Here is a 13,491-nt window from a genome sequence, read left to right as displayed (position 1 = left end):
TGTATTTTTAGTGTTTATTATTATTTGCGTAATTTATGTACAGATTTTGAGACCTATATGGCCTTGGTGGTCCATTTACTAGCAACATCAGCATCACCAGAAAATGCAGACTAAAAGCAGGGCTAATGGCTCACACCTGTAATCCGCACGCGCTAGAAGGCCAAAGCAGGAGAATCCGTTGAGGCCAGGAGTTTAAGACTAGCCTAGACAACATAGTGAGACTGGCTCTATAAAAAAATTTAAAAATTAGCCAATTGTAGTAGTACACACCCATAGTCCTAGCTACTCTACTCAGGAGGCTGAGGCACTGGATATAGCACCTGAAAGCAAAGAACAAGTTGAGATCCACCACTTCCCGAAGTTTATGTACTGGGGCACAGTGGAGTAAGAAACAGTAGAAAGACTACTAGAGCCTAGGATTTCAAGGCCATCAGTGAGCCATGATCACACGTCATGATCGCACTTCAGCCTGGGCCACAGAGCGAGACCCCATCAAAGAAAGGAGAAAGAAAGGAAGGGAAGGGAAGGGAAGGGAAGGGAATGGAGGAGAAGGGGAAGGGGAAGTGGAAGCGGAAGGGAAGAAGGAAGGAAACTCAACTTTATAAAGTTATCCTGTATCAACTGCTGAGAGTTAAGTAATCAAACAAGGATCAGCTTACTGTTTCAATGGACATATAAATTTTTCTGCTCTGGTGTTAGAACATTTGAGTTTTCTAGAATGTTAAAAGAAAACCCTATATGTGGATCCTAGCTTTAGCCACCACAATAATTTAAAAATATAAAAATAACAGAAGTTTTCATTCTTCTTGCACAAAACCTACATTTTACTTTCTCCTGCTTAGAGGAGCTGAGTTCTAAAGCTTCTCAAATTTTAATGTGCATTCGAATCACCTTTTAAAAAGGCAGATTCCGATTCAGAAAATCTGGGTAAAAGCCCAGTCTACATTCCTAGCAAGCTCCTTGGTGACGCCAAATTCATACATAGAGCAGACTTTTAGTAGCAAGGTCCTAAAGAAAAGGTGTAATTTACAATAGTATTTAGCTATCCATGGTTTGCAAAGCACTAATCTTGATAACGTCTCCAATTCAATTCCTAACTGATAAACCTACCACTTTCCCATCCTTACTTTCTGGATCTTTCATATGGATGAAATAAACACTTCATTCCTAAAATGTAGAAAACTTCTAGTCTTTCTTCTGCCTGTCTTTCTTTTTGGTCTCTTCCCATGTTCATCATACTTGTGGGTGCATCACAAGATTATACCCTTAGTTTCAACTCCTTTCCAGTGCTATCGCTGGTTCCATCTTCTGCACCTCTGCATCTCCTGCATTAATGGGTTCAACTTCTGCATCTCCAGCCTAGACAAATCTCTCAAACTTGGATCCATACATTCAATTCCTAAGAGTTCTTTCTTTTTCTTTCTTTTTTTCTTTTTTGAGACTTGTTCTGTCGCCCAGGCTAGAGTGAGTGGCACGATCCTGGCTCACTGCAACCTCTGCCTCCCGGGTTCAAGCCAGCCTCCCAAGCAGCTGGGATTACAGGCATCCGCCACCATGTCCAGCTAATTTTTGAATTTTTAGTAGAGATGGGGTTCCACCACTTTGACCAGGCTGGTCTCAAAAAACTCCTGATCTCAAGCAATCCGTTCACCTCAGCCTCCCAAACTGCTGAGATTATAGGTGTGAGACACCATGCCCAGCCTCCTAATGGTTATTGCTAACCATATATTCCCACAGGTACCTTCAACTCAAGATACCTCAAACTGAACTCATCAACACCCTCTGGGCCCTAGAAACTAGCTTTTTCAACCCTGTATTGGCTTTGACCAGTATCACCATCCACCCATTTGTCCAAACCACATCTGAAGACTATCCCTCTCTCTCACCAAGACTAGTTAAATCTCAACCTTCTAATTATTTCTCAAATTACTTTCTTTTCTCTCTAATGTCAGTACCAGTTTGGACATGGAGTATTTATTATCTGGTTACTATCACAACTAACTGGTATTCTTGCTTCCAATCTCATATCCTGCACCACCAATTCCATCCTCCACACTATTATGTAATCTTGCAAACAAATGAATAGCAAGCATTTCCCTATTAAAATTCACCAATGACTCCCAATTATCTTTAGGAAAAAGTACTAACTTTTTAAAAGCATGTCATATAAGGCTCTTCATAATCCTAATCATGTCTCTCTCTCTCTGGTCTCAACTCCTTCCATCCCTTAACAGTTAGTGCATACTCTTGCCATGTCAACCTATTTGTAGCTCTCTCTAAGTGCCACATTCTTAAATGCCTCTGTGTATTTGCATAGGCTGTTATTCGCTTAAAATGTTCTTACCAAGTTAAGTATTAACATGCTTTCGAGATTTTACTCGAGCATCACATGGCTTAACATGCCTTTTCTAATTACCTCAAGTCTGCATTAGGTAACACCACAGACAGTGCTCCCTCTATTATAGGGTTTGCCCTATGCATACCTCTACTCAAATAGTACTCTGCATTATAATTGCTGGTTTACTCATCTCCCCCACTAGACTGAGCTCAACAATTAGTCCTTTTAAGAACACAGTGCCCTAGGCCGAGAGCGGTGGCTCACGCCTGTAATCTCAGCACTTTGGGAGGCCGAGATGGGTGGATCACGAGGTCAGGAGATCGAGACCATCCCGGCTAATACGGTGAAACCCCGTCTCTACTAAAAATAGATAAAAATTAGCCGGGCATGGTGGCGGGCGCCTGTAGTCCCAGCTACTTGAGAGGCTGAGGCAGGAGAATGGTGTGAACCCGGGAGGCGGAGCTTGCAGTGAGCTGAGATCGCGCCACTGCACTCCAGCCTGGGGGACAGAGCAAGACTCTGTCTCAAAAAAAAAGAAAAGAACACAGTGCCCAGTACATGGTAGGTTCTTAGCAAGTGCTTGCTGAATAAACTATCTTGAAATATAGTCACAGATAATTATTATGGCTACACATTTAAACTATAAATAACTTCCAATAACTCTGTCTCTAAAGCAATAAAAAATTTACTTGACTTTATTTCTAGGTTTAACAGAACTTCACAAAATGTCAAAAGACTTCACGTAAGTCCAAACTACCCTAGGTATTTGTTAAATTCCCAACGATCTAAAGGGATTTGTTAAAAATATTAGAAACAAAGCCTTTTGCATGCTGTGGAGATACTTTAATTTCAATGACCACAGTGTTAGACAAATAAAAGCACTAATCTCTTCTCCATGGTAAAATGATGTGAACATTGTTCAGGTGGCCTGGGTTTGCATCTGGACTCTTCTACTTACTAGCTATATGACCTTGGCTAACAAACAATGAACATCTCCCAGGCTCAGTTTCTTCCATGGGAAACAGAGATAAAATTGCTTACCTACCTACCCACTGGGTTGTTTCAAATATTCAGATATGAATGTGAAAGCATTTCTATAAACCATGAAGTGCTAAATACATTTGAACTATTGTGTTAACTTCTATCCCAACATCTGCTAAAGTTGCAAACTTAAAAGTTTAGTGGGCTAATCAAACCTCCCATATCCACACCATACTCTTCTCTAATGACTGAAAATTTATAAATCAAATTAAGTTTCAGGACCACGAGAGCACAGGACTCATTCAACAGTCCTCAATATTCTTATGTGGTTGAAGTGTTTAATATGTAATCTAATAATAATCTGATATGTTCTTAAAAAGTGGTTATTTTTTAAATCTCATAGTAAATATCAAGGTAAGTTGTTGGTACAGTCATTTAAATTTCAGCTCCATTTTAAAAAATTAATTGGAGGACAAAAATCAGCAGGGAATATTTCAAGATATTTTCTTTTATTAACTATTTAGATTGGATACTGTCTGTTGACATACAAATTTGATTCACTTTAACTAATAGGAATGTTAAAAAGTCACCCTTACAAAACTGGGACAATTTTCCCCAAAATTTCTGGCTTATTTCTCAGAAATGCTTGTTGGTCTATCAAAAGAGAAAATTTGCTGCATTTTTCTAAACTAAAAAAATGATACAGCATGTTGACTCTGCTCTCAGCGATATCTTTCCTTGTTAAATAGGGAACTTATGGGGATTATGGACTATATTGGGAGATATGTTTTCGGTCTCATCTGCAATATTTATAAAAATAGAATTCCTTGACCTTCAAAGGGCAAAACTTTAAAAAAAAAAAAAAAAAAAGGAAAATGAAAAAAGAAAATCTACTACAAAAGTCAGCACTTCGGTACCTGGTTGTGGTAACAAGGCCAAAATCCAAGACGAAGCCCTTTATTGCACATGGTGTTCCAACATCGTGGGCAGCCCCATCTTGCGACCTCTCCACATTGGCTGCTCCTGCTCTCTCTACTGCAGAGAGAACTTCAATTAGAGAAATTCTGAAGCTCATAAATCTAAACTGGATACTCCCCTCATTGGAGGCAAAGATGGTAAGACTCACTAAAAAGATTCAAGTTAGAGGAGGTTACAAATAAATCTAAGTGGCTTGAAACCACTATAATTCAGGCAGCTGAGAGTCTTATTATGGCAACAATCTATTTACCTAAAAAAAAAAAAAAATCTTAAGGGAAAAGAATGGCAGCAAATTACTAGACAACCTGAAAAAATAGAATGTACAATCATAAAAGTTTAAAAAGTGAGTCTCCACTAAAGTTGAATTTATAATACATACTGCACAAACTTATAGCTGACCATTCATATTCAATTCTTATGAGAAAAGCAAGTAAGAAAAAAAACTAGGACACATTATTAACTTCTTATGCCCTAAAATAACTTCACTGAAAAAAATGTTTGGTTAAAACCACTGGTTAAGAAGCAGACATTTCCCTGCTGACTTAAGCCTAGCTGCCCAAGCAAGGCTTCAAAAAATGTCTTCACCTACAACAATGCATAGGCAGAAGGAGCAGAGGCTATGGCGGTCTTCCTAATGACACTTCCAAGTCACATAACTGGGGTATATTTCTGGGATGGACTGCCAACAAGTTACTGAAAGAGATATAAAAACTCCAAAAACCTGGAAAATAAACAGGCCCATGCCCTCATGTGTTTCATTATGATATAAAAGCAAACCTTAACTAAAGTTATTCTGAGACTACCAGATCTCAATCACATCCTCCATACTAACATTACCTGATTTGTGAAAGACCAGTTAAGTTTTCAAGCTAGTTTTCCATAAAGTTTGTAATGATACATAACATTAGTATAAAGCATTCCTTCCAGTAAATAAGAAGTCCCACCCCAAAGAACTCAGTAATTAAGATTTTTCAATGAAAGGAAGAGACAAACAATTTGAAGCACCTTTATTACCAAAAATTTGTTACCAAAAATGTGCTGGTACGTGCTGTGCAACAGAATGAGGTTAATTCTGTTTAGAAATGTATTTACTAAATAATTTTTAACAACGTTTATCTTACCTGAGTGTGAAAATTTGAAATGGTGGTTGTTTCAATATCTTTCTTGCCCAGAATTTCCATTTTCACTGGAGTGTTGGGGAAATTAAAAGCAAAGTAGTCCAAGAAGTCTGGGAGATAAGCAGCCGCTCCATGCACTATTGCTAAAGCATAGTAAGCAGCATTTTTCTCATTTTCACTGAATGTCAAAGCAAGAAACTCCTCAGAAAATCTCTCCATCTCCATTGGAGACAAAAATGAGAGTTCATCCATGTAAGCATGAAGGACAAGAGCACCACCATTGGACTGGTGTTCCTCATGAATAAAGTTGCTAAATTTAGTACCTGTTTTTAAGAAATTTCTACGAATAGAATGTTCCTGGTGAGTCATAAAAGGTGTCTGTACTCCCTGGGGTACCCGATATTCTTGCATGCCCAAATTTAATCGGCACAGCTGTTCATCTTTCAGATACCTGAAGGACTCCTTATTAAGTCCTGAAGTGCTATTTATTTGTCCTTGGGTGAGAATTTCTTTACTGATGCGGGTCAGGCCAGCACAGACGGTTTGAACTTCCTTATTGTACATTTTAAGGCGTCTTCCTCGCATGTCTTCTCGGTGTTTCTTTTTCTTTTTCTTCTTTATTTTCTTCAAGACAAAATCATCGGCTCTCTGGGTTTTACCATTTTCATCTGGTGTTTCTGGCCACAATAATTAAAAAGAAGTTAGTTGCTAGGACTAGTGTCAACATACAAGCTTCTTAAGGTACTTGATCTCATTAAATAGCCTATCCTCAATTTCTCTGAATTTGCTATTACAACTTACATGGTTAGAAAACAAATGAGACAGAGATCTTAAAATATAATAATATTCTGGATTGAAGAAAATATTAAAAGAACTGAAGGTATCCATTTTTCAAAGCAGTATTACTGACAATGGAGAAAAATCAGAAATAATTCATGCATCCAAAAAACAGAGAATGGTTAAATAAATCATGATATAGCAATGGTATGCAACATTATACGATAGCTAAATATGACGATTCTGAAATCTATGTTAACAACATAGATCCTTTTGTTCAGTTACCATCATAAAATTTAAATTTAAGCTGGGTGTATTTTGCTGTCGGCCTATGAATTACTATGATACATATAGGCGAATCAAACAAAGGCAAAGTAAGCCATGGGATATCATTTTTTCCTATCAAGTTGGCAAAGTTTGTGGTTTCTGGCCATTCTCAACTACTGTTGCTGGAAGTAGTAAGTTGCTACTAAACTGGTACAACTTTCTGAAAGGCAATTTCATGATACGTGTCAAAAGTCTTAAAAAATATTTCTAATCCTCAGACTCAGATATTCCACTTCCAAGTAAAAGTTATCTAAGAAAATAATTGAAGATCATAAAAAGATATTCATGACAGTATTATTTAAAACAACACAACAGGGAATGCTCTAAATGTCTAATAACAGGGGACTGATTAACCTCTGGTAGTTACATATTATAAAATACTACCCAGCCATTATAAATTATATCACAGATGGTTGGGCGCGGTGGCTCACACCTGTAATCCCAGCACTTTGGGAGGCCGAGGTGGGTGAATCACGAGGTCAGGAGATCGAGACCGTCCTGGCTAACACGGTAAAACCCCGTCTCTACTAAAAATGCAAAAAATTAGCCAAGCATGGTGGCGGGCGCCTGTAGTCCCAGCTACTTGGGAGGCTGAGGCAGGAGAATGGCGTGAACTCGGGGGGTGGAGCTTGCAGTGAGCTGAGATCACGCCACTGCATTCCAGCCTGGGAGACAGAGCAAGACTCCGTCTCAAAATAAATAAATAAATAAATAAATTATATTATAGATGAAAAAACTGACATAAAAATTAGAAAGTTACAAAATGCTTAGACTGTCATTCTTTCAGAAAGCCTTTTCTTCCCCACCCAATCTGGATAGCTACTCCTGCTACGTGTTCCCTTAGCTTTGCATCCCCATTTCAGCACTTATACTCTGTGTTATTAACACTTCATTTTCCACCCTCCCCTAGACTGTCAGCAATCTAAGTTTAGGGATGTATATCCTACCTTCCTTTCCTGAACACTTAACACATGTACATTCTGATCCCATGTTTATATAAACATTCATTCATCCAAACATTTAAGTACCTACCAAGTGCATAGGTATACTTCTGAGCACTAGGACCATAGTGCTGACTAGGACATACACAATCCCCAATCTCTTGGATCTTTTTCTCCCTGCTTTTTGAGGAGTATGGAGTCCCACTATGTTGCCCAGGCAGGTATCAAACTCCTGGGCTCAAGCTATACTCCTGCCTCTACCTCCCCAAGTGCTGGGATTACAGGTGTCAGCCATGGTGCCTGGCATCTCTTGGATCTTAAGATCTAATTGTACAAGAAAAACAAAGTACCAGGTAGTGATAAGTGGGATGCATTAAGTTTGAGGGAAGCTCTTTTAGGGAGGTAAAATTGAGAGTGATTCCTAAAGAATAAGACAAGCCAGGCATGTAAAGGTCTAGGAGAAAATATTCCCAGAAAGAAGAAAAGGACCTAAAGCGATGAAAAAGTCTGATCTATAGATGCTTTATACACACACACAAACACACACACACACAGAGAAAAATATCTGGAGAAATATATACCAAGTTATTAACAGTAGTTATCTATTGGTGGTAGAATTCTAAATGTCTAGCTTCTTTTCTGCTTATCTGTATTTTCTAATTTTCTACAATAAATGTATTGCTTTTATAATTTAAAAACTTATTTTTAATTTTTAAAGGATTATCATGGATTAACAAGCCCAAGATGGAATGACATCTTTTGTTTACCAGTTGGAAAATATACCTAGCAGGAAACTTTCAGGATGAAATACCAGGTACAGTCCTGACCAACCTTCAAGTTTGGTCTAGTATTTACTGTATAGAATTTATCCACCAAACAATCGTTTTTTCTAACATAATTGAAGTAATTTGGAGTTAAGACAAATATTCCAATTAATCCTATTATTACATCTAGAAGAATAAGTTCAACAAATTTTAGAGTTAAGAATTTACTTGGTACAATACGTAAATATATAACAGTTCCAGTACTCTATATAAAAATCACTTCGAGTCAATTAGTTATTACAAGGCTTATAAAACCTTCTACATAAAATACTTTAAAAACCAAGTCGAAGACTTTCCAATGCCAAATAACTTTCATTGTATTTAATATTTCCTTCTAAGAACAATAAAATGAAAACCCTTTATTTGCAAATATCACTTGTAATTAAACTGTGACTAGATGCCAAAATTTACATATAATCAAAATACTGTTAACCTGGCAAGAGAAAAAGTCATCTTTTATTCTATATACAACTAAATATTTGAGATATTTGAGAATTAAACACTTAGTAATAGTCACTTATACTTCTTACCACATAAAATTAATCTAAATACTTTCCCCAATATCAAATCAGTAATTTAGTCAATTCTCCCAAGCAACTAAATGTTAATGCCATTCAATATAAAGGTTAGACCAATTTAAAAATAGTCATCTAATTACCCTCTGCTATTAATGTTTTAGAATTTCACAGGAAAACAAGAAAAGAAAATATCTCCAAATAGATATTGTTATTTTAAGCTTCAAAAGAGGTACTTGGTATGCAGAAAATTGTGACCTAGATCTGCCACTGACATTAGCACCAAGAAGGAACTGTGCTGATTGTAACACATTTTCTATATTACTATCAACTTTCCAGTGGTATTTATAACATGGCCAAGTATCTGTGGGTTTCACTTATACGGGTTTCACAAAAGTCACTTATATGAAAACCATTCAATTAGTCCAACATGGCCCATCTCAAAAAAAGAAGCAAAAACAAAAACAAAAAAAGAGAAAACCACTGTATAAATAAAAAAACCTTACATTGTAATCTCATAAATCAACATGATAAAAATTTTAAATATGAAGTAAATCTCAAGCTATCTTCTCACTAATCCTGTTTTTCCTTTTTTTTTTTTTTTGAGACGGAGTCCCGCTCTGTTGCCCAGGGTGGAGTGCAGTGGCGTGATCTTGGCTCACTCCAGCTTCTGCCTCCTGGGTTCCAGAGAGTCCCCTGCCTCAGCCTTTCAAGTAGCTGGGATTACAGGCATGTAATACCACATCCAGCTAATTTTTTGTATTTTCAGTAGAGACAGGGTTTCACCATGTTGGTCAGGCCGGTCTCGAACTCCTGACCTCAAGTGATCCACCTGCCTCAGCCTCCCAAAGTGCTGGGATTACAGGCGTGAGCCACCACACCCGGCCCCAGCTTTTGACTTTTATCTATCTAACTGAGGCTAAGATACAGAAAGCGTGACTTTTTTACAGAGAAATTTAAGACTACCCATTTCATACTGGCTAACAAATCTCCATAAGGAAACAAAATTTATTACTGAATTATCAAGGTGGCAACTAATTGAGAATGGCATATGTATACAAAAGTTATTAAAGGTTATTATCAAACGCTGGCCACTGTTGCTTTATGAGAAAAATAACAATTGTCCTGCCTTGAATTAAAAACATTATTTGAAAGTCAATGTCCAAAGTCTTCACAACCTTTCTATTTCTGATTTTAGCTTTCCAACGGAGAATCTATTCAGCACAATTTTAGTATTTCCCCATAGTGTAAAAGCTAAAATTTATTGACTACAGTTCTTTATAGAAAAAGAGCCAACAACCTACGCTATACCTGTGACTTAGAAAAGCTTTCACATATCCAACTGTGTGATTAAATATAAAGAGAAATACATAATTCTACAGAGGAAGATACAAACATTCACTTAAGAAACAAATTGCTGGCTGTCCTTAAAAAGGTCATTATCAATACATGACATTATTAATAAGATCCTCATATGTGCTAATACTTCCAATATTATCAATTATTGTCATCTGATTTCACACTACTGAAAGTTTTCATTAATGCAAAAAATAGCTTTCCACATTATTAAGTTCTCCTTTTTTTTTTTTTTTTTCACTCTCGCCCAGGCCGGAGGGCAGTGGCACAATCTCGGCTCACTGCAACCTCTGCCTCTCGAGTTCAAGCGATTCTCCCACCTCAGCCTTCCAAGTAGCTGGGACTACAGGTGCACATCACCATGCCCAGCTAATTCTTGTACTTTTTGGTAGAGACAGGGTTTCACTATGTTGGCCAGGCTGGTCTCAAACTCCTGACCTCAAGTGATCTATCCGCCTTGGCCTCCCAAAGTGCTGGGATTACAGGCATGAGTCACCATGCCCGGCCTACAAAACGTAAGGTCTTAACAGCAATTCTTATACTCGAATTATGACTTAGAACTGGAAAAACACAAAAAAAGGTAGTATCTTCAATTCCTAAAAATCATAGTAGATGAGCAAAAGCAAAACAAGTGTAATTGCTTACAACTTATTACTCATGATTTTTTAAAGGACTAAAGTTGTTTTCTGAAAACAAATTATTTTCAGTCTTCTTGAGAGTTCTGCCAGTTCTATATAAATACCTGACTAAAAAGGAAAAACAAACAACTACTCATTTTGAAAGCCAAACATTTTGAATCATTGTATGTTTTTAACACTGCCTTACTTTACCCACCATCTCTCTATATCATGGTGTTTTAAGAGCACTCCCTAGGTTTAAATCCCTGTTCTGTAAGTACAACTTTCTAGTATACTTTCTAGAAGTATAACTTTTTTCCCCTAAGCCTTTACTTTTTTTTTTTTTTTTTTTTTTAGAGCAGTTTCAGGTTCCTAGAACTATAACCACACCTGGCTCCCACAAATGCATAGTCTGTCTCCCTGATTATCATCATCCCCAGCCAGAGTGGAATATTTGTTACAACTGATGAGTCTACACTGACACATCATTATCCGCCCACAGTCCATGGTTTACATTCAGGCTCACTCTCGGTGTTGTACATTCTGTGGGTTTGGATAAATGTATGACATGTATCCACTGTTAATTAAGTAGCATAAAGAGTAGTTTCACTGTCCTATAAAATGCTCTGTGCTCTGCCTATTCATGCATCCCTCTCCAAAACCCCTACCAACCACTGATCTTTTAACATTCTTGATAGTTTTTTCCCTTTTCCAGAGTGTCATATAATTGGAATCATAAAATGTGCAGCCTTTTCAAAATGGTTTCTTTTCACTTAGTAATATGCATTTAAGGTTCCTCCATGTCTTTTCATGATTTGATAGTTCATTTCTCTTTAGCACTGAATAATATTCTACTGTCTGAATGTACCACAGTTTATCCATTTACCTACTGAAGGACATTTTGATTGCTTCCAAGTTTTGGCAATTATGAATAAACCTATTATAAACAGCTATCTACAGGTTTTTGTGTGGACATAAATTTTCAACTCCTCTGGGTAAATTTCAAAGAGTATGACTGCTGGATCGTACAATATGTTTAGTTTTGTTAAGAAACTGCCAAACTGTCTTCCAAACTGGCTATATCATTTTGTATTCACAAAAATAATGAATGAGATGGCATATCTTTTTGCAAGTTAATTTCTTTGCACTGCTTCTCATTGGTAAAATTGGAGGAAAGAACAGTATCTCATCATAAAATTCATGTACAGAGTAAATGAAAAATGCATGTAAAGTACTTATAATAGTCCTAGAACATAATAAATACTCAATACATCTTAACTACTATTATTGCCAAAAACAGTTGAATTCTAGAGGCCATAGAGTGTACTATTTAAGAACAGGAGGTGTACAGTTAGATAGACCTAAGTCAATGTCCCAGCTTTATTGTTTACTAAGTTCTCTGGGTAAGCTCATAAATCTCTTTAAACCTCAATTTTCTCACCTTAAAATGTTATCATAGGCCAGATGCAGTGCCTCATGCCTGTAATCCCAGCACTTTGGGAGACTGAGGCAGGAAGATTGCTAGAGTCCAGGAATTCAAGACCAGCCTGAGCAACACAGCAGGACCCCATCTTTACAAAAATAAAAAATAAAAAAAATTAGCTGGGCTTGGCGGTGCATGCCTGTAGTCCTAGCTGCAGGAGTGAGCTAGGCTTAGCTACAGGCTGAGGTGGTGGGATCACTTGAGCCCAGGAGTTCGAGGTTACAATGAGCTATAATCACTTCACTACACTCCCTCCTGGGCAACCCTGTCTCAGAGAAAAAAATATATATATTAATTCTAGAGTCTATCTCACAGAGTTATTTTAAGGATTAAATGAGACAATGACTATAATAGGCCCTCATCACAATATTTGACACACAATAAGTCTCTTATCATCTTGATCATCAAGAGAAACACGTAAGATCTCTGAAAGAAGAAAGAAAACTTATCTGCCAAGTGTATAATAGGGACCATATATGTTATCTCATTTTAATCCTCAAACCAATTAAGTATGGAGAAAGAAACAGAGCCTGAAACCAGATATGTAATTTATATTAGGTCACAAAGCTAGTAGACAACAGCCAAGATTCAAACTTCTCACCTATCTGACTCAAAAACAAATTATTCTAACATACTGCACACTACACTCTCTTCCTTTCTGCCTCCACTATCAGACATCTCCCTGCAACACTCCCATTAGATGATTAACTAAGATTATCTGGTTACAATTAATGGACCTGAGGTAGCTTGGAAGAAAGGGAGTATTACTTCAACAAATATCTTACTTAGTACCCATTCCAAAATTTTTCGTATCCTTAAAGGTGTTTCTGCCTCTCTCAGGGTGAGCAGGGAAAACTATTAGTCCCTACAGTTGTTGTTCTGATAAATAAGATTATCTGTTTATTTCAATTCCCTTATAATCCCAATAATTTTCCATTTCTAACATCAAAAAGAAGTGCTTCTGGACTTAAAACCCCAGGTTTTTGACATAAGAGAAAATTTCCATTAAATGTCTGGCTCAGGAACACTTACACTCTGTGATAGCAGTTAGGCAAGTGGTCAAGAGTAAAAAAAAAAAAAAAAAAGAGAGAGAAAGGAATGATGACTCACAAGAACATACATATGAGCAATCCAGTCATGTAGTGATATTGGAGAAGACAGCCTATGGGGGCTGTCCTTCCTTTCCTTTTCAACAAAATATTAAAATCATGAATTTACTAAGAATAATTAAAAAGA

At 37.1% G+C, this 13,491-nt stretch overlaps 1 protein-coding gene across 1 annotated transcript in view; it reads right to left on the bottom strand.

The window, feature by feature from the left end:
* Positions 1-13,491, bottom strand: part of RSBN1 (round spermatid basic protein 1) — a 50,943-nt gene that overhangs the window by 29,668 nt on the left and 7,784 nt on the right. Inside the window, exon 2 of the mRNA XM_005542280.4 lies at positions 5,419-6,092. Coding sequence (XP_005542337.2) covers positions 5,419-6,092 — 674 coding nt within the window. The remainder of the gene's footprint in view (positions 1-5,418; positions 6,093-13,491) is intronic.

The sequence above is a fragment of the Macaca fascicularis genome, chromosome 1, assembly GCF_037993035.2.
Source record: "Macaca fascicularis isolate 582-1 chromosome 1, T2T-MFA8v1.1".
NCBI lineage: Eukaryota > Metazoa > Chordata > Mammalia > Primates > Cercopithecidae > Macaca > Macaca fascicularis.
The sequence above is the reverse complement of the archived record's forward strand: the minus strand, read 5'-3'. Positions and strand labels throughout refer to the sequence as shown.